This window comes from Rhipicephalus microplus, unplaced genomic scaffold (assembly GCF_043290135.1).
Source record: "Rhipicephalus microplus isolate Deutch F79 unplaced genomic scaffold, USDA_Rmic scaffold_28, whole genome shotgun sequence".
Classification (NCBI taxonomy): domain Eukaryota; kingdom Metazoa; phylum Arthropoda; class Arachnida; order Ixodida; family Ixodidae; genus Rhipicephalus; species Rhipicephalus microplus.
Genome location: NW_027464601.1, coordinates 3,479,094 through 3,500,658, shown reverse-complemented (window position 1 = coordinate 3,500,658; position 21,565 = coordinate 3,479,094). Strand labels below are relative to the sequence as shown.

General features: G+C 44.4%; 1 protein-coding gene across 2 annotated transcripts in view; it reads right to left on the bottom strand.

Annotated features, from left to right (window-relative positions):
- The window catches only part of LOC119184762 (decapping and exoribonuclease protein), a 60,251-nt gene that overhangs the window by 17,012 nt on the left and 21,674 nt on the right, over nucleotides 1–21,565 (bottom strand). Inside the window, exons 2-5 of one of the 2 annotated variants that reach the window (XM_075884361.1) lie at nucleotides 11,185–11,226; nucleotides 10,538–10,767; nucleotides 9,265–9,478; nucleotides 333–468 (exon numbers count right to left, since the gene is read on the bottom strand). In XM_075884361.1, coding sequence (XP_075740476.1) covers nucleotides 333–468; nucleotides 9,265–9,478; nucleotides 10,538–10,767; nucleotides 11,185–11,226 — 622 coding nt within the window. The remainder of the gene's footprint in view (nucleotides 1–332; nucleotides 469–9,264; nucleotides 9,479–10,537; nucleotides 10,768–11,184; nucleotides 11,227–21,565) is intronic. The other variant, XM_037434057.2, reaches the window with a different exon arrangement.

Below are 21,565 nucleotides of genomic sequence, written 5' to 3'. Positions count from 1 at the left end.
GCAGCACTTAAATCACGGATCTGCCGGTTTGCCATGCTGCCCTGCTCCAACGCAACCGTAGCTAAAAGGATGGAACGCGATTACACAGTTCTCGCTAGAAGCTCATCACGTTGTAGCAGCAATGCTGGTTCCAGGTATGACCACAAAATAAATGTGAACATTTCACACAGAAATTGATCATAGGCTATATACAGGCGCGTGGTAAGGAAACGTAGGGTATGCCACGATTTCATGGCACAAGCGAAGCGTCGTGGTTTTCGTATAGTCTTCTGCTAACTACTTGGAAGTAGCCAAATGAGTAAGCAGCTCCTTAAAACGGACACACAACTGACCTTTGCTTTTGCGGGTATCTCGTGCACTTGAAACTCCTCGACGCTCTGCACGATCCCACCTTTATTGCGGAAGCCGGCCAATATGCGTGGGACGCCAATAGGTACCGAAACGGACCACCACTCCAGCAGCTTGTTCCTGCGCAAGGGGCAAGAAAGGCAGAATGTGAACCACTGCATTCGTTATTAGACAGACCTTGCATGCTGTGCAAGATGGTTCGAGCTTCTATATACAAAAGTTAGCTCAAAGATCCCACTGCCCCGTTCGTGGGCGAAGACAGTGCGAAGTGCATAACAGCGTTGATAAAAAAAACTACAAGAACAAGCGTAGCATTGAAACGCATGAGGGGCATTTGCGGTGGTTACCAAAGAAACACTGCATGCGACCACGTCAGCGCAGCCTCTTTGTTAACATTTTAACAATGCAGCTGCGTCAGCGCGATTCCTGCCATCTCTTTAACTCAACACCACCCCTTCCACAGGCATGCTCGTGGGTACTTGTCCCAAGTCGGGCAGGCTTATTTCATTCCACTAGCAGCAGGAAGATTCCCACTCTCGGATGCAGCAAGGGTGCACACGCTGCAATATTGGGCAGTTCGTTTCGCTTCCGTCAAACATTGCGCATAAATAAACAGTCAGCTTATCACTAGGAGCGCTAGCATCATGGTTGCAGCGTGGCTTTGAGTGTTGCGTCCTGAGTGGGGTGAAATTGAATGTGAGACACGGTAGCCATGTGACGATTCACTTTTTACTTCTGCGTTTGTGTGCATAGTCTAAAAGATGAGGGTGATAGACGAATGGGGCCCTCACTCGCATAGAAGCGTGAACACTGCTTCTTGTTAAGAGCAAATGCGGTGGGCGGAGCCGATCTCCGCCACGAACGTCTATCCATGAAGCATACTGATGCGTCGTCAACTCGGCTACAAAGCTGCTGATACTGAAAAGGCCTCAAGTTGACTCGTCACTGCCATGATGCTAGTTTGACTGTTAAACGTTTTTTGCAGGGAATGCTAAGTAGCAGCTTCTTTTGTATATAAAATAATTTGATCAGCATGCATTACCTGTGCAAGAAAGAAGCCTTAGAGGAGCTTGTGATCACCTAGTTTTAAAGGTGACAGTGTTTTTCGGGACACTTCAATTCAAAAGTTTTTGCTTGCCTGTTTTTTTGGTTGTCTGTCTGTCGCTCAAAATGATTCAACCACTAAGCCAAAGTTTAAGCAATCCCTCAACGCCCAGCCAGATTGATCTGGTTGCTGCATTCATACTTTCGTACATTGTCGATCAAGAATAAAATATTACGTATATCTGAGGCACAACATCCATACGTAAGTATTAGGTGGTACATTTCTTTTATAAGATAATGCATAGACACAATTCATAATGCATAGACGTCATTCTGAGGAACCTAGTGTTTCTTACACTGCGCTGAAAATTCGACGTTATGAAAGAAAAAGAGGGTGTTTCCTACTCTTCGCTGAGACAATACGCTGCTGCCACCTAGCAGTGGCTCTGTGTTTTACACAAGCTTTCATTTCCAGACAATACTACCAGATGACATCAGTATCTCAGGCAATGCCTCCAGACAGAAGACTATTATATTTCGACATTCGCTGCAAAGCACGCAGACATGCGACCAATAGGTGGATAGCAAAACGGCATGTCGTCTGCTATGGAGCTTCCGGTTCGAAGCCCATCTCTTCTGTGATTCAAGGTGCCTGCTGCGCAGTGTAATCGGGTTGGAATAACGTGCTATACTGTGACGCTTTTGCAGCCGCTTGTCAAATGATTGCGTTCTTCAATTTTATTCGCGAACAGATAGATGATATTTCACACATTTTAGGGAACAAAGCGAGACGTGGACATGGGAAAAACGAGGAACGTTGAGAGATGGGTTATGAGCACAGCGAGCGGATATGCTTTGAAACACGCAGTAATCTTTTGCAGAGTCACCCCGATTTAATATTTTCGAGCGCATACACTTACCGAGAACACTTTAATGTCACTCACACATATGTTCACATGCTGTCACATGGGAATATACGTACGATGTCTACCTATGTACCCGTAGTTTGCGCGATCAATTATGCGGATATAGTTTATTTTTGTTGTATAATCTACATTGCTAAATCTCTGTTAAAGTGATTGAAACAGGTGAGTGCGTAAAAATCCCACAGAACGAAATGGGCACTCAAATAATGGTATCGTGCGACGCGACACGATCGAAGTCGCCTTTGAAACAACGAGTAGCATGATATAGCGTCTCTGTTGTATGAGACTTGCAAGCGTGAAGTGCGGAGAGGTCATGTTATACTCTGATTCATAGCCTTAAAGGCTATATCTCGCACAACTGTACGCTGATTGTGGATAATTTTGCATGCATTAAAAGCATTGTTCGAGCCTGTGAGGGATGACACCTTATTTAAAGAGACATTCAGAGGCGTCAAAAAAGTCAGAGAACTAGGAGCATGTTTCATTTATAGCGTTCAAAACACATTAATAATGGTATTTTTGCAACCCAAAAGCTGATAAACCATTTTACGGGTACATGAGCAACGGGAAAACAAGTTAACGAATATTTCGCGATTTCATGATGCGCAGAAAATGTTTTCATGTGACAAAATATGCACGATATAACCTTCGCTGCAAAACAACAAGCATGTGTGCGGAGATGCAAGCCACTTCAATGAAAAAGTCACCTCTCACACGATTATAACTGTCTTGTAGTGAAAGCAATAGTCATTCGATTACGCTGCACAGCACTCCGAAGTCGTACGCAGCAATTTGTAAGAGAAGGGCATCATGAGTGCAAAGTGAAACACGCAAAAAAAAAAAACGCCGCTACTGGCAAGAATGCCCGCATGGCATTACGGCGCCTCGAACCGGAAGCTGGTGCAGATCGGCTCTGTGGACCACAATCCATTGCCTGAGCCACGATTTTGCTATCCACCTATTCTTTGTGTCGGTCGTGTGTTCAATCGTCTCGGTTACCTTGAAGTTAAGAGCACACTAGCTCGGACCTAATATTAATGTCAATATCGAACAGATTTTTCCTCATTTGTATGGGTTTATTACGATGGCAACAATTGCCTCAAGTTAAAATATCAATGTTATGATTAGTATCTAGCTAATCATTGATTGATTGATATGCGGGGTTTAACATTCGAACACCACCATATTATTATGTGAGACACCGTAATGAATAGCTCCGAAAATTTTGACCACCTGGGTTTCTTAATTGTGCACCCAAATCTGAGCACACAGGCCTACTACATTTTCGCCTCCATCGAAAATGCAGCCGCTGCAAGCGAGATCCGACCCTGCGACCTGCGGGCCAGCAGCCGAGTGAATATTTTAGCCACTAGACCACCGCGGCGGGGCTAGTATCGAGGTCATCAAAATAATCCTAATGAGCTCATTCCTATAGGCATCGTAGTAGTGAGTAAGGTCTAACTTGCATTAATTAGCGGGCTCGTACCTATGTCACGTTGATTATTACGGACTTTGCACGGTCTTAGATTTACGTGACTTCATTAGCATTGTCTTAAAAGATAAGGTTTACTTACATCAGTCTCCACATGACATAGATTACTTAGCTTGGCCATCCTAACTAGCCAAGTATGCTGCCCAGCCAGTCAACGAATCAACCAGCCACAAGTGCTCGTGGAGCTGGTGGTTGATGAATAGGACGACAATGACACATGCCGGTCGAGCAGCGCGCCACCATGTACAGTGTCAAGTTTTATGAAAGGAAACACGACGACGCGTGGCCTGCGCGCTTCGGCGGGTGCTGGCAGCGCGTTCATGCAGGAACGAGAGCAAGCACAGTCTCCTTTCGTGTCATGTCGTGGTGAGCAAAACAACCATTCGCTGCTGATATGGTCGCAATCTTGTTGCTGATATGGTCGCAATGTTGCCGCTGGTTCCATATCAGCAACGAATGATTCTTTCGCTTGCCGCGAGATGACGCGAAAAGAGACTGTGGTTGCTCTCGCTTTCACTTGAACACGCTGCCTGCAGCCGCCGCAGTGCGCAGGCCACGCGCTCCCGTGTTCCCTTTAATAAAAAATGACACTGTACAAACTGATTATGACGATTATACATGTGGCCTCGAGGGTTCGGCTGTGGTCGCGATGTTTTAGGGCGCTCAGCCTGAACTATTATCAGGAGCCACCGTGTTGATTACTGTAAGCAATACTTAGAGCAGCCACGAAAAGTTTAAAAGTGAGCGGAAACAGCCCACGCCTTTAAGAAGATATCATCAGGAAAAGTTGCAGCATTTAGTGCATGAGTGCCCTTCAGCACTCCGTGGAAAGAAAAAAAAAGCAATGAAAGAAGATGCCTCTGCTTTGAGAAAACCACCATACCACGTCAACCGTCCTTGAAATAAAGTCGCGTTCCATCCTAACAGATCGTAACGCGTGCTAAGAGGTAGATTTTACTTTTTCGTACTGTCGGCTCTTTCAAAAAGGGTGTCCCCAGAGCTCAGCAGGATTCGGTTTCCCCAAGCTCAGAAAATTCTGCATGGCGACCCAGTAGCGATTGCCAGATGCCGCAGCCTTGCACTGCGGCATCTAACACTTTATTCAAAATATATTTTCCAAATTTTGTCCGAAAGATATTAGCAACATCAACGCTAGAAAACCAATGTGAAACCTGTTCGTAAAGTTATTCCGGTGTATTCTAGAAGTAATATATGTGAAACGTGCCCCAACTAAACATCTATAAAGATGGTGTCCTGCCTGAGCTTAGAAATGGCTGCTTATGTGAATAAGCTTAGGCTTGGTTTTTAAAACTTTCCTGAATGTTTGTTCTTTTCAGCGAAGTGATAGTGCTGCATTATAGCTGGCAGAAAGAAAGAAGTATAAACTGAAGGGCTTATTTGCTTCAGTTTATACTTCTTTCTTTCTGCCAGGTATTCGATACAATTGTAATGTAAATACGAAGAAAGTAAAGTGGACTAAAAGATAACTTGCCCCAGGCAGGTTATGCCAGTGGCAAGTTATCTTATCGCCTCAGCGATTCTGATTATCAATCTTACATAATGATGGCAGTGGCTGCGCGTCTGTTCAAGGAATAAAATAATGACTCCAGAGATGCCCACTCTGACTCATGAAAATAGCCCAGGAAAAAGAAAGTATGCCATCATTCCTTGAATTCACGGCGTCGCCGATAACTTGAAGAGAATAACCGGTACGCATTATGTCGATGTTGTTCTAGAAGTGAAGCATCTTATGGTTTAGTTCAATCCGGTGTCCAGCGTGACCACACTTACTGCGCTTCTTCGCATGGCAACGTCGGAAAACAGCGTCTGCAGGCTTCTGCTCGCTTTCCCTCACTCTCTTCTAGGAATTTCTCCCTGCATGATCATGCCCACATTGCGCAAATACACACTCGACCCCTCACTCTCCTCTCTAACGCTTCCACTTCTACCTCGCCTCGCAACGCCGAAGCAAGCAGCGTCTGATAGCGAATTTCTTGATAGAAAAAAAAAAAACGACTGATCGCGCTGCATTGCCACTCACTGGCCACCACGTATATATAGGCGCGGGATTTTGAATTCCAGAATGGTTTTGATGGAACATTTTTCTTGTGCATTATTTAAGAATAAAAAACACAAGGCCTGTGTGATAGGCGCAGCACAACCACAGCGAAAGCTAGAAGAGCGGCTTTTCAGAGCCTATTTAGAACACTCATTGGGTAACTACTGCAAGCACACTTGCTTGGTACCCACTAGGGCTATAATAATAAACTTTTGGGTAGTAGGCCGGCATTCGCTATGCTATTTTCAGTCATTCTTCTGAGAAGCGTGGCATCTGCTAAACAGTTGCAGGGAATATTGTGCCAATTGTTTATGCAGCAGCTGACTACGATGAGCAGTTATGGCTGAAGTAGGTATGTGCCACAGTTAATAGGGGCACAAGAACAAACTTTTGTGATGGTTTGGATAATCGCACGGCCCACTCGTTACGCTAATTTTTGCGATTTGGATGTTGTTTCGCTGTTGTAAAACGCTTTATAAGTCGTAATAACGCGATTGCTTTCCCGACATCAAGCCAGCCTAAAGCAAGTTTGACAAGGCACAAGCACTGGTGTAGCTCAGTGGTAGTGAACAGGTATATAAGGCACCGTTTGACGAATGAACTTCTGATGTAAGCCTGCGCTGTGGCATAAGTCCTTCTCTGTCTGGTCTTTTGTCCTTCGTGCTGTTTCAGTCCAATATGTCGTAACCAACACGCGGTTTTAAGGGCAGAGCTCCTTAGAGCGTAGGCTAGTCTCTGGTCTTCCATTGTAGCCATTCCTAGTACCTGGAGTGCCACTAGATGGCGCTGCGGTGCTTGCTTCACTCCGATGCATAAAAGAGGTGTGCTTTACGGCGATTTTCATTGAGAGAACAGGAGAAGAGGGGCAGGGCAGTGAGGAGTGGGGGGCAGAATACTGAGAGCAGGGCCACTCGATCTGCCCCTGGAATGCAGCACGCTCCCGGAGAGCAGGTGAGAGGGTGAAAAGCGGAAAACCATGTGATCGAAACATTCCAAGCTGCCGCATATTCTCTCTAGGGCAGCGACAAAATACCTGTGAAATTGGTTGGCCACATGTTCTTCATTCTCCTACTACCTAGTATGTTTGTGCAATGACGCATTTGGGAGGCATCCAGCTGTCATCGTCGCCACCCGTACAAGACAGTGAAACCATGGTTTGAAACTACGCATGGCTGCCACCATTGTCGCCGCACTCGCCGGCTGAAGAAAAACGCGGTTATTGTGTCGTTCCAGTGACACATGGCTCGTCGTACTGCACCTACTTCGCTTTTTACGTGAGAGCACTACAAACTGCTTCCGGCTGCCCTCGACGCAGCAAAAGCACTTTCGCTCTGCCAATGGATGACAGTGCTATTCCACCTGTTCAACCACTGAAACACGCCGGCTCTAAAGACAGCACTTTCAGTGTGCTTTTGAGTGCTTCTGCTCTCCCAATGGAGGAGGAGGAGGAGCAGGAGGAATAAATGAGGAAGGACAGGGAGGTTGGAATTCACCATTAGTGGTATGGAGATGGACGGATGGACAGACAAACAGAATGATGGGCAGACAGACAGACAGAAAGACAGACCAACCAATGTACAGACGTACAGACATACATAAAGGCAGAGAGTCAGACGGTAGAATGAACTCACCGACAGACAGGACGACCGACATAAAGACAGACAGGCAGAGAGATGGACGAACATATAAAGCATCACGTCTTTGATAACCAAGTAGTCAGAACCTATGGAGGATTCACCGTTTATTGATGTACCTCCGGGGCTTCGCCCACGCTTTGGTTTAAATTGTCTGTCTTACCCTCGGTTGGTATGACGCACATGACTCAGCTACTCGTCCAAAGTTTAGGCACTTGCTGAATGCCAGGTCATCTTGAATTGGTGGCTGCGTTGATACTAGCCATCACTGTTGATCAAAAACCAAAAATCACGCATATATGAGGCGCAACATCGAATCGTATGCATTAGGTGGTGTGTTCGTCGACTAGAAAATATCATCAGCATTATTATAACAGCCTCACTACGCCCACTGTAGGACAAAAGCCTCCCCATGTTTCGCCAATCAGCTTTGTTCTGTGCTTGCTGCTGTCAATTTATACCCACAAACTACTTAATCTGATCAGCTCACCTAACTTTTTGTCTCTTCTTCACCCGCAAGCCTCCTCTAGAAATTCAGTCTGTGATTCTTATTATTGGAACAATGGTGATTCTGTCTTCAAGCTATGTAGCCTACCCATGTCCATTTCTTTTTCTTAATTTAGGCTATGATATCTCTAACGCACACTTGTTTCCAGACTCACTCCGCCCTCTTCTTGTCCCTTAAGATTTCCTCTATCATTTACCATTCCATTGCTTGCTGTGTCGTTTTCAACTTAAATTGAACCCTCCTTGTAATCCTCCTGTAATATAAAAACTAATTTATAGACTACATGCTATGTGGATAAGCAATTCTGAAGACTCTAGTGTTCTTTAGGCGGCACTGAAAATGCGACGCTTTGCACGAAAAAAGGCAGGCAGACGACTATCGTCTTTCAGAGGCGTTTGCAGCAAACACGCAGATACGCGTCCAATTTTTTCAATCAAGAAACTCACTTTCGGACCATGCCTGCGTGAGCATGCCTTCCCTTCGCTGCCGTTTACTGCCACTCACTCTTTCTCGCTACACGGCGAGCATTTTTAGAAGCGAAGGTCCTTGGGCCATGGGTCTCTCCCTTTTCTGTTGTTGTTGTTCGGTGGCAACGGCAGCAGCAGCAGCAGTAGCATGCAACCACACCTCGTTATATTCAGGAATTGCTGACTAGATGACGTGTCTATTTGCCCTTGGAAATATTATCACTCGATGGCGTTAGTTGTTCCCGTATGGTTGACAGTTTCGTACAGTTGACGATTGTACTGATGGATGGCGAGACAGACAGGCGAATGAATCGACAGAAGAACAGACGAACATACGGACGCTTTGACCTCTTATCATCATTTCTCCATGGATACGTTGCGATTTATTTTGTTGATGACAAGCACAGTCGGCATAACATAGTTTCTTCGAAATTCTCATGATGATCGTAGTCGTCAATGGTCGCGAAAATATTAGTAGTGTGCGTACTAAATTACATTTGTATAAAGCAGTGGAGCACGTGGCTGTGCATGCTGCTATTTTCTGCAGCTGCGACCTGACGTTAACAACGGGCCTAAATTACAGCACAAGGACTTAGCGTCCGACACAACTTGTTAGGCATGACTAAAGCGTCGGCTCTTGATTATTTCAGCAGGAAACGGCAGCTAATCTGGCCCGTTGGGCGCTCTTGCCAAGTGCAATTTCCTTTGTACGTCACTGTTTAGGTGGATTCTGTACTATGAGAGTTAAGCTGTTGCTTTAGGTGTCATAATGTATACAGAACTCACCCAAACCTAATGTGCTGCCTATGTGTAGAAAGCACTTGGTTCGTCCGGAACACGACGTATCCTTGTGTGGAGCCCGGTTCGTATCTAGGGTCCACCGCCTTCATCGTGGCACTCATCACTAGCGCGTGAGACCCAAAGCAGTTGCGCACAACAACCTTGTACTCCTCCATCTCGTTCAGCACTGCTTGCACGTCAGGGGTGGTGCCGGGTTCGACTGCACAGCATGCGTGGGGCAATATGCGTGAATAACAGTGACAGTGGTGACGTAGGGCCAAGACGAGTCAGTGAATTCGCGCGTGAGGTGTATATGAGACAGGAGCACGCTTTATCCTTCTCTCTTCATGTTTACAATATATATCTTAGAAATTCTTTCTAAATTGTGCAGCAGTTTGTGTTATCTATGAATTCACCTATGTTAGTCGGAAATGACATTAGACATAGCCGCACTCCTAATGTAGATTCTTGGGGAGCTACCTTGTCAAAAGGCTTGGCGACAGAAAGCAAGCTTGTAGTAAGTAGAACCTCACTTATGAGTGTTATAAAAAGTACAGGAAATAAGCGTACGATCACAATACAGTTAATATAGAGGCTGACAAGGTATCATTGAGGTTCAGGGGTTACGAACATTTATTTCTAAAAAGAAATGAGGCAGAATTCTTGATTTTCAAACTTCTGGTATCGCACTGGCCTCTCTGCTTTCATCATGGCATATATGGTGCAAAATGACCATTTCCTTGTCCTGTCTGCACTTCAAATCATGGAGGTACACTTTTCCTCTTTGAACCCAGAAAATATCTTTGTCTACGCCCCTGAGCAGAGTTCAACCATCGATTCATGATAAATAAGTGCGACGAAATACAGAGACTAAACAGAAAGTAGGACCTGCTCTTTATGGTCTTCCAGTTCACGATTAATTTTTATATCAATCAATCAACAAGCCAGTTAATCAATATTGCCAGCTAGAGGGCAGAAGTGCTAGGCTAGGGTACCCTAGGAGATGGTGCCAGTGTTAGAGGACAGCATATATAAAACGAGGCTAAATCGCCGGTCATTAGAAATCGTGGACTCTACTCAAACAGAATCAGACCTGAGTGAGCAAGTACTGCTAGCTCTCTGCTTCTAGTAAGACCCGCAACTATTGACCGTCAACTGTCAAGTTTGGCAGAGTACTATTCAAACATATGACGAACAATACGGTTAACAAAAACAGAGATGGTAAATGCATCGACGTGTAGAATACTAGAAACAGAAAATCGGCAGTGTGAACACTCACAGCTGGCCATGTACTGCGGGAACTTCATGCCCCAGTAAGTGGTGCGGTCTTCACGAGAATCCATCATCTGGCGATAGCGATCCTCGCGCCATTTCTGCGTCATCATTTCCTGAAGGTGGACAGCGCCCCGGAAACGGCAAGCCATAAACTCCCAAGCACTCTCGCTGAATGGCGTCCTCAGAAGTTGCGCCACTGAAGAAGACCGACAGATCACAAAGTCCAGGAGTGGGCTGCACACACCGACACCACATTTAGGAAAGTCTAGCTTGTTTGACAACAATTGCAATGTTGGTAGAATTTTTATAGTCTCGTAAATCGCATTCACAGTAAGAAGCACAAGTTGTACATAAATTAACTCCTTTGCTAATGCAACAGTATCTATACTATTTCAGTAGTTGCTGTTCTGCAACTAAAAAGAAGGCAGTGACTACATTTATATTGTGATTCATACTATTGAATTCAGCTTATTTAGCGCGGTTCTTAATTGGAGCTGCCAAGCAAGGTAGCATGTTTAACGTTATTCCATGAAACAGGGCTAGCAAAGCAGTGACAAATAGAGCATGTTGTGGTACGTGAGTGTCAGCCAGTGCATGCGACTCAAAGTTACACCACTCAAGGTAGGCCTATTTACTGAGAATAAGACTCACGTGTTCACTATGCCAGCAGAAGTTTGCCCGGCTCGTTCCGACCTGGCCCAAACAAAATTGTTGCGAAAATGAACATGTTGATTTGATCAAGGTGTTTAGAGTGACAATAATCTATGTTTCATGTTCGAAGCTGCTAAAGCTCGACGTAAAATGTCGCGTGTGCGCAAACGCCTGTCTGCGCCATTGCTCATAAGGCGTTGCTTTTGAACTGCGCCCACAGACAGAGACAATACATGCAGCCACCACGCCAAGTTTGCCCAACGTGCAAGCCGAGTATGAACCGCAAAAGACGCCATTCAACAATGAAGCTGTATTAAGCTCGAGGTCAATCCAGTGGCATTCACACAAATCCGGGCGAATATGTGCATCAGGGATTGAGCAAGCCTGACAACCGATAACACAAGGTGCGAGGAAAAGTGAAGATAGTAGAGGCAGTGAACAGCAGCCCTTTAGTTGGCTGTTTCTTGGGGTAACCAGTCATCCCCATCCATGACAACTGACTTTATTCAAGCCAGATGTCTGGAACAGTAAATACATTACGATCTACGTTTTGGTTAGTGTCACTCCGGGTATGTGCTTGCACATAGCAACATTGTGATGACAGCTAAATAGAGCATTCACTGTGCAAGTGTAATTGTGCACAAAGTGTAATAAGAACTGCATGCGTATAGATTTGGGTTCCTGGCTTTGAAGCCCTGTTTGTGCTGTCACCACAAAAATAAAATAAAGCTCTCACGCATTTGCCTAAGACGACCCCAGCCTAAGTTGCACATCATATTCGATTGCACCGATCTACCTCGAGAAATGTTTCTGCATATAATGTGGTTATGCACTGCCACCAAGACTGGAGGCCGTAGAACCTTTATTCGAATGGTTTTGCAAGGTCTCCAGGATCGGCGTACCTTTGGCCAGCCGACGATGTCACCTGATTATCTAATCATGTAACGTCTCGTCATGTCCTGCTGAGGTCATACTAATGCGACAACTTTGAAGGCCTGTGATATCGACGCATGATTCTGATAATTTTTTTCGCACTGCCTGAGACACCCAAGACTTTGACCTAAATATATTTATCATACTACCTTCGTAACTGGCCCTTTAGATAGCGTTCGGAATACGAAACAATATTTGACCCATATCAAAACTTCAAAATATTAGTAAGATGCTGACTATAAAATAAGAAATATGATTGTACTTCCTCTAAGTCCTACACAACGTATACAACACGCAAACGAAATCTGATTTTCTGACTATTCCGAATGTCTTCGCATTTTCAGTTCTCTTCAAATGGCAGCTCCTTCAATGAAATTATTCATCGCCACCAAAGGGAATGATAAATGTTATGTTTGTGTCTTAAAAGAAAAATGAAAAAATAACTTCTGCCATCTAAAATGACTATTAATTTGCTTTTGACTTAGCCACATTTTATATTTAATTGGAGCGCCAGATGGCACCAATTTCATTGCAGTATGAATGGGAATGGAAACACAATAGTGACAGAGGCTGACATTGTTACGAAAGCGAGACGCCAACACGGTCCCAAAGGCGTCATTGCTCCGAATTCCACCGCCAAGGTCTCCAGCCGTTTGTTAGCATGTGTTACTCAGCTCGCGACTGCTTCGGCGCAGAGGTGATAGACGAGCGGACGAAACAACGGTGAGTTAAGGGAAGGTTTACGTACAGCACAGAAATAGAAGCGTTACAAATTCGGCACTGGGGCTGACAGCTTAGAGACTCAAAGAGCCGAGATGTCTTCTCTCGCATGCATCCGTCCGCCTCTCTCTCTGTTACGAAGCATATCCTCGACGAGGTCACAATGGGTGCCACGAAACTCGCTGCTGCCAAGGACACTGGGCACGCCGACTGCGAAAAGTGCTCGAAGAACGAGAGGCTTCTCTGAGACATAGGTCTACTGCCGGCGACATAGGCACCGGGTGGATCCTTTGAAGTCACCAACGTCCAACCAGAACCGCCGCTGGCCGTGATGTCAGAATCCCCTAATGGGGCCCATCGCTGGGCCGCGTCTTGCTCATCAAATCCGGAGCTGCTGCGCGTCGTTGCACCCAAGGACGAGTGACGTCACAACGCATTACGTAAGACTCGCCAGACTGGAAGGCGCCGATTGCTTCACCGGGCTCGTGGGCTGAGGGAGCTCTCTGTGCGTTGCGTGACAGACCGGCGCCGCCGCTTCGTGATGTCGCAGGGTTGATCGCATCAAGCGGACTCGACTGCTGGCCTTGACAGAGATTGCCTTTGCAGAGGCATTGAAGTTCGGTGTGGACTCGCAGGCGTAACAACACACATGCATTTCATCTTCGGTGCAGTTGGCTGCGGAAAATGCTCGCAACTGCCTTGAGCAGCTGCGTTTGCCAGTAGACCTACAGCCCCGGAGAGCGAGAGATTGAGGAATCTTTCATTTTTGAAAGCCAAGTCCAGTTCTGAGCTCTAGATTGAGGTTTTACTACCGTCCCTAGGAGGAATAGTATATAGTTAAGGAGCGTTAACCACGAGGAGGTTGTTTCAGCCAAATTCGTGACCCAGGCCGCCCATGTAAATATGTTAGAGCTGTGTTCCCGGATGTGTCCGCGGTTTCACTTCGCCTGGATTATAGACACCCGACATTGATATCAGAGGGCGCGACGAAGCTCTTTGGGCCACCTCAGCAGTGTTGGTACCAACCGCCAGGGATACTAAGAAAATGGAACGCTCGCTGAACACAGTGACACGCTGAAGTGTCAGTGTCCTTTTTGGCACGTTTTTAAAGAACGCTTCCTGGGCGCTTACATAATCAGCCGTGACCCCCTTGCTCACAACTAAAAAAGCAAATGATGTGCACATGCAAGTTCGGTTTTGCTGCGTCTGCTCGCTAGGCTACGCATCGGAAGACTCAGGTTTGCTACGTCTACTCGCTACACTGTGTGTTCTGGCGCTACCATCAGATCTCGTAAACTGCATTGCCGGGTGCCTATAGTGGCTCAATTGCTGTTGCAACGCCTGCTCTATTTTTTCAATACCAGCCAGATGCGTCTGATCAGACCATTCACCACCTTATCCTCCAGACCTGTCTTCCTCAAGCCCATGGCATTGCATTTGCGTGTACTTCGTGTTCATATGGAGAGAACCCTTTTTGTGGTGTCTAACACCGAAAATCAGATAAAGTAATCTTTTGTTCACTTGTGTAGAGATTCATAGGGTGGCGTTTTGCATTCCTCCTGATCATTATCTTCGCAATCCCACTGGCTCTAAAGCATTTTGTTTCGAGATATAGCGTGTCTGTTCCTGGCGCCAAGCGCGAAACCAACGGAGACTCGCCACTGTGACACTGCCGAATGCGTTCCCTTTAGAAGCTGCCATGTGGGCACTGTGACGCGATGTTGGCATCGCTTCGAGCATTAAGGGAACAGAGTGAGCACTAAAGCCATGCATTTTAGGCAAAGTTTATGTACCTTTCACTCGATACTCTTAAAAGTTACAGTAAATATTTTTCTATCATTGAGATCATAAGCCATTCCTCTTTTCATTGAAGCAGATTTGGCGGTGAAAATTGTAATGCTACTTTTTGTAAGTATATACTTCGGATACATAATTATCGCTCAATAAAAAAAATAGGTGTGTTTAAAAAGAGCGCTTCCTCACAACATAATAATTCTGCTTTACCATATAGCCTGTTACTATATGTAAATACTAGCCACATTTTGATTCTAGATATTGTGGCTGCTGAGATAATAGAACACGAACAAAAAAAGCATGTTTTCGAATAATTGCATATCAAGTTAAAAAGGACCTATAATTTAAAAGTAGCACGAGATGACAGCAAATTGACGGGCCTGTTCAATACGCACCAGCCAGATACACATCACCAATGTCATTTTTTTATGTTTATACGTCTTGCCTGGTGACCCTTCCTTATCACCTGCTGTGCAGACCTGTCAACTAATGACTGTTGACGCAGCTCAAGGGTGCCTAGGTCTCTCACCAGGCAGTGCCCTGGCAAAATTCCAAAAAAGTTCAGCGCATTCACAAAGGCTATACTGTCATCTTTAAAAGGGTGCACAGCATCAAGAGTGCATATTTTCATTTTTCAGTGTCCGAGAAAAACGTTTTTTTTTTTTTGAGTGTGCTACAACACAAAAATTTTATTGATTGATGGACATGTGGGATTTAACGCCCCCCAACACACACAAATATTCAAGGACTCATTAGGGTTTCTAGTTTTCCCATAGATACATTTAGCAAGTAATTCGGGATGAGCTAGTTCCGGATAATATAGTTTACCTGCCTTAATAACTGATGCGAGAAGGTGCTCTTTACGAACGAATCGTTCACCTTTAAACTGGGTTTTGTTTAAATCGCACCAACTTTCAGCTTCCTTCAAGCACAGGTCGTGGGATGAGTTGATATCAATGATTAATTTGTGGCGTTTAACGTCCCAAAACCAACATATGATTATGAGAGACGCCGTAGTGGAGGGCTCCGGAAATTTCGACCACCTGGGGTTCTTTAACGTGCACCCAAATCTGAGCACACGGGCCTACAACATTTCCGCCTTCATCGGAAATGCAGCCGCCACAGCCGGGATTTGATCCCGCGACCTGCGGGTCAGCAGCCGAGTACCTTAACCACTAGACCACCGTGGCGGGGCAATGTTAATATCAATTGATGCCATGTGAGAAGATGTGGTCCACACATCTTTGTGCATGTCGTTCAAGCTGACTTCATGAAAATATATAGGCCAAATTATAATAGATCTATTTCTTACTAATTCTGACACTACTAAGACGTTTCCAGTCAAATATAAATTCATAAAAAGAAATTTTGATGCCACTATGTACTTTTTTTTGTTTTTCAGCTTTGGGCCTATTCTTTTCTGGGTGTGCCAAATGCACTCGAGCTTGCAAACTGGAACTTTTCCATAGGACGATGACACCTGGAATACAAGGAAGCTCTTGGTGTGTAAAAATTGGGGCATGACAGGTCACCGCTCAAGTTTTGAAATTTGTCACTTTTAGAGAAAAAAAAAACAACTGAGACAAGCTAACGACTAATTCTGGATAGAACAGACTATAGAATTTAAATAACACAATATGAGAACATGCTTTTTTTCAATAATTTTGCTTACCCTGTCCCCTTAAACAGGAGCACAAAAGAAGAAATTTGACATATGAATGCTATCAGCGAGGGAGGGCACATCTATCGCATCTCCTTGCGAAAGAACTCAGACGTAGTGTGACGGTAGCAGCCACACTCTTTACGTCATGTCACATCACGACCATTTCCTAAACTAAGGCGGAGTGGAGCGAGCGTTTGCGCTAGCAGTGAAAAAACTACAGCAGGCATTGCCTTTATGATTAGTTTCAAGGTTTCCTGCCCTGTCTTGCTTTGCCTCAATTTTGGTAGCTGTAGGAGCATCGACAGCCCCACTAAATACCGTATAAAACCAAGCACTCTGCAGTTGCCAATTAACGGCGATCGAAGCACATCAACAATCAGGGGACCCTTAAGCTTTACCTCTAGGAGTTGTAAGCGATTAGAATATTCTGTTCTTTGTGCGTACTTCAAAGACCTATCGTATGACCCCGAACTTGCTATGCACCCACTATGCGGCCTTGATGGTGCAATGTAACATGCATGCCTTCAGTAGTGGGTGACTGGTTTTAAACCATGAAGTCATTATGACATCGAATTTTCTGATGCCCGATGGCAATGTACACTTGTAATAGAGTCAATTATTACTTTTACTGGTCATGAAGCTTCGGCGAAAGTTTGACAGACAGGAGCAACCACTAGGGGCACCCTCACCCAGTGTGTGACATTGGAGCGGCCACGGCGCTGTAACTGTACGGCTCGCACCGGAGCTGTGAATCATTAATACGTCTTCATAGAGATGTCAGGAAATTTGAGAAAGCTCTAATGCAGTGAAATTCAGCGTCAAATGAATTCTTGAAGCTAGAAACTTGACGGCACGCAGATTCTATTGTTAGATATGCTACCTCCATAAAAACATGCTTATTTTTTTCCCTGATGCATCTAGTGAACATTTGTGTACAATCCAGAGTTCATCAATGGCTCTGGTGGTTTTTGACGCGTCACGGAAGTGTAGTGGTTGCAACTTTTGACAGCGCTTATCCAACCTTCTAGGCTATATATGAAGATACATATTTTAAGATTGCCTCGCACTTACTAAACCAACGGCCACCGCGAATAAGTCAGTGCTTTTAATTTAGCACATAATGATGGTCAAGTAATACTTCATATGAAATTTTTTTTTATTTCGTGTTTCTGTTTTTGTTCTGCATTATATTTATCACTATGGTGCCATAGCAAGTTCTAAGTTTGGTTGGCCATGCAGTGTAGTTTCTCTGTCCTTTACTCTGCTGTGTAGTTTACTCATGCAGTGTCTTTCCTGTACTTCTTTATTGTTTTTACTGTAAAGGCGATTCTCCTAACATATTCTACAAGAAAAAATTCTTACTAATAGGAGTTGATTGTCTATCCTAGGTACTATCAAACTGAAACTGCTCAAATAAATGTAAAAGAAAAAAAAACATGTTAAAAAAAACAATGCTTGAAAAAAAAAAAGCACAGGAAAAGAAAAGAGGGAGAAGAAGTAAAAAGAAAATAAGGAGAAAACAAAAAACCCGACAAGATTTTTGCTTTATGAAAGAAAAAAAGACAACAGAGCGAGAACAGAAAAAAAAGAAAAACATCAAGACATGAAAAAAAGGCTTGAAAAAGAAAGAGAAAAAGAGAGAGCGATAACAGGAAAAGAAAAGAGGGAGAAGAAGTAAAAAGAAAATAAGGAGAAAACAAAAAACCCGACAAGATTTTTGCTTTATGAAAGAAAAAAAGACAACAGAGCGAGAACAGAAAAAAAAGAAAAACATCAAGACATGAAAAAAAGGCTTGAAAAAGAAAGAGAAAAAGAGAGAGCGAAAGAAAGAAAGAAAGAAAGAAAGAAAAGGAAGTTGAAGCAAAAGTGCTGAGAACTCTATGCATTGCCCTCACAAAGGGTCATATTCTTACTATCGAGGACCATCTGACACGATTCAAAATTTTCTTCCTCTGAAATATAATCATGCAATTATGTCTCTGAAGTTTAGAAAAAAGTGTAATGAATACTTACAAGTCAACCACTAATATTTTAAGAAACTCGACATTTTGTTGCACATTAAATCCCCTAATTATCATTACATATCAAAATAAACAAAAATTCAAGAATAAATCCAACTCTACGCCTACTCCACATCTCCACTCTACCTACTCCACATCTACTACTAGGAAAAAGTAAAGAAACTAGTACGCAAACCGACTTGACACTAATGGGGTGGGGGGAGGGGGTGGCAGTAATCAAAAGTATTTTAGTTTTACAGAGCACCCATTTTGGAAGAGAAGTTTAAATCAACAGGACACTCCTACTCTCGCAGCAAACAAGAAAAGCAAGAACTTCAAGACAGCCCCATTAAGATGCGCACCACAAGAATTCACCACTGAAGATTAAGCTCCGCCAAACATGTTAGCAGTAAAAACAGCAAGAACAACATTTTAAACCAAACAAAGAGCTTTTTTTGTCTGGTTCGACTGGGAGCGCAGTCCGCTTCGTCTGCACATGCTTCCCCCTCTAAATTTCACTTGGCTTTACCCTACTAATTTTTCTTTTTGATTGGCATGATTGGTATGGTTATGGTGCAGGCTGAGCTTTTTTTTCATACCTCACAATAAAGAGTGTAGAGAAGAATGTCTTACATCACTCCTGAAACGTGAAAATTTACCGACTGGGTCCCACACCAGAGGCGTCACCATGTGACGCAAAAACTTATCTTCTCGTGCTCATGATGCATTGATATCGAAAATTAACTCTGCCCGCTTTTACAGCTTGTGCAAGTTTCGTACAGCATTGTTGAGGTGCAACCGCTCTTGCGCCGCCACCCTAGCAAACATCTATTGGTAGCGCTGAAGTCTCTGTTGCATTGATTTTTTCAAGCTGTGAAGAGCTGCATGTAGCTCGACCTGTTTGGCATATCACCTCTTTTGGACATTTCAGTGCCTGTGTAAACAAAAACGGTGAGCATTTCAGTCATCGGGCTTCTGTATTACCTACAGACATAGACAAGAAGAAGAGGCGGCCGGTATGCTCAACTTCATTAAATGCGTCATTATTCATTGCAGCTATGTCAAGAGAGCTCACGCACAGTTCGATGCAGCCTCAAAACTCTCCAGCTCGCTGTCGATTCCCATTGACGCTTGGTAGGTAGGCAAGCTCTGCATCTTTTTCCACTATACAAATACGCTGTGAGGCTGTGGTAAATTCTTGACACAGAGTTGTCAAAAGTTTCGGAACGTCGCTTGGTGACTTGACAACAATGTCTCCGATAAGCCACTGGTCCACGCGAATGATGCCACTCTCATAGAAGTGCCTTTCGCACACGCCACACACACATTCAGGGAAACAAATGTGAAACCACCAGTTCACTGTCGTGGCATTGCACGCGTCCACTTTTTCCGCCGATCACTGTACGCAGCGAGAACTCTGAGACTTTTTCGTCATATTTATTAGGTAACCGGATCGACAACCAGGTACCCAGTAGGTATATGGCACCCTTCCCAATCATCAGGTACAGGACATTAGGCACAATAGTAATCATACGGTGAAAAACTTTGTGATGGCTTGCCACGCGTAGCATTATGCATTGACCCCATAGCGGCACGAGCAGCCAGCGTCCCTCCGATCTGCCCGATACACCGCGCGGTGACGCAGCAACCCCCCGCGGCCGCCGCTCAGAGCACACAAAGCTCTCCCATCGAGTTACGGCAAAGCTTCACGACCAGTAAAGTATTGAAGGACTCTGCTTCTTGTACTATCCATTATTACAGCAATATTTCATGTCATATCGTGAAGCACTGATACAGGACATGTGTGTTTCTAAAGCATCAAAGTTACTTTCATCGTATTACTAAGCCGGGGAAGTTATTTTCCCTGCATTCTCAAGCAGACAAGTGGCTTTAAATATTACAAAAAAAACGGACGTATGGCTTGGTGTTAGAACATCCGCTAGCCATGCAAATGACCCTGGTTCAATCCCCACTAGAAACCACCCGATTCAAGATAGATCTCTCCTGGCACACAAAATTTTCTTATTTGCATCTTTCCCGATTTTTTTTTGTCATGCACCGATGCTCAATTTTTCGATGAAGCAAAAAAGACAATTTTTCGCTCACAACCAACGACGCTTGATTGATTGATATGTGGGGTTTAACGTCCCAAAACCATTATGAGAGACGCCGTAGTGGAGGGCTCCAGAAATTTCGACCACCTGGGGTTCTTTAACGTGCACCCAAATCTGAGTACACGGGCCTACAACATTTCCGCCGCCATCGGAAATGCAGCTGCCGCAGCCGGGATTCGAACCCGCGACCTGCGGGTCAGCAGCCGAGTACCTTAGCCACTAGACCACTGCGGCGGGGCCAACCAACGACGCTGACACTGACGTTGGAATTTCTGCGAAATGAGCTCTTTACTGTTATCGCGTTAACAATTTAGGGCTCACGCTGATGTTCTTCACTCTGCAGGTTAGTGATCAGTACCAACTACCTTGCAACTGCCTTCGGGGCATGGAAGCAGAAAACTGCTTGCATGCCCCGAAGCCTTGTGTGGACATTTTTTCTCGCTGCTATTGTTTTTGTGTGGGAATGTTCAGTTTAGTCTGAATCATGATGAATCTTCGGCTTCTAGTGCTGAAGTTCACAACACTATCAAAGATTTTTTTAAATGAAGTAGAATGCTTTACTTTTCAAAATTATTTACAACGCATTTCTGTGAAAACATCTGGATCCGTAGCCAACGTGGCTAGATAAGGATCCGTTATAGACAAGGCATGTTGTGGTTTAATTAGCAAGTAGAATCTTTACACATTTACTTCCATCACAGATCACAAAATCAAATACGGTCATAATAGAAAAAAATACAAATTATGCAACATATACATACATTTCAATAATAATTATTTGGCAACTGGTAGCTCTCCGATAGAAAAAGTTTTCGCACCAAATCGGTCTTTTTAACATGCTCGAAATGGTGCAGAATAAAGCTGCTCGGTTCATCTCATCATCCTACTCACGTTACATAAGTTTTTATTGAAAACGGACCTTAGCCTTGCCACACTTGCCATGCGCAGGCAACATACTCGACTATGGTTTTTTCACTCACTTTATCACAGCAATTCATCCTTAGCCCAGTCTCATATCTTTCCAACGCCTCATACTTCAACCCGCCTCGATCATGCACACAAAGTGGCCCCCATTTTTGCTAGGAACAAAATGTTTCAAAATTTGCCATTATCATTACGCATAATCTAATGGAATTCTCTTCCACCTAACATCGCAG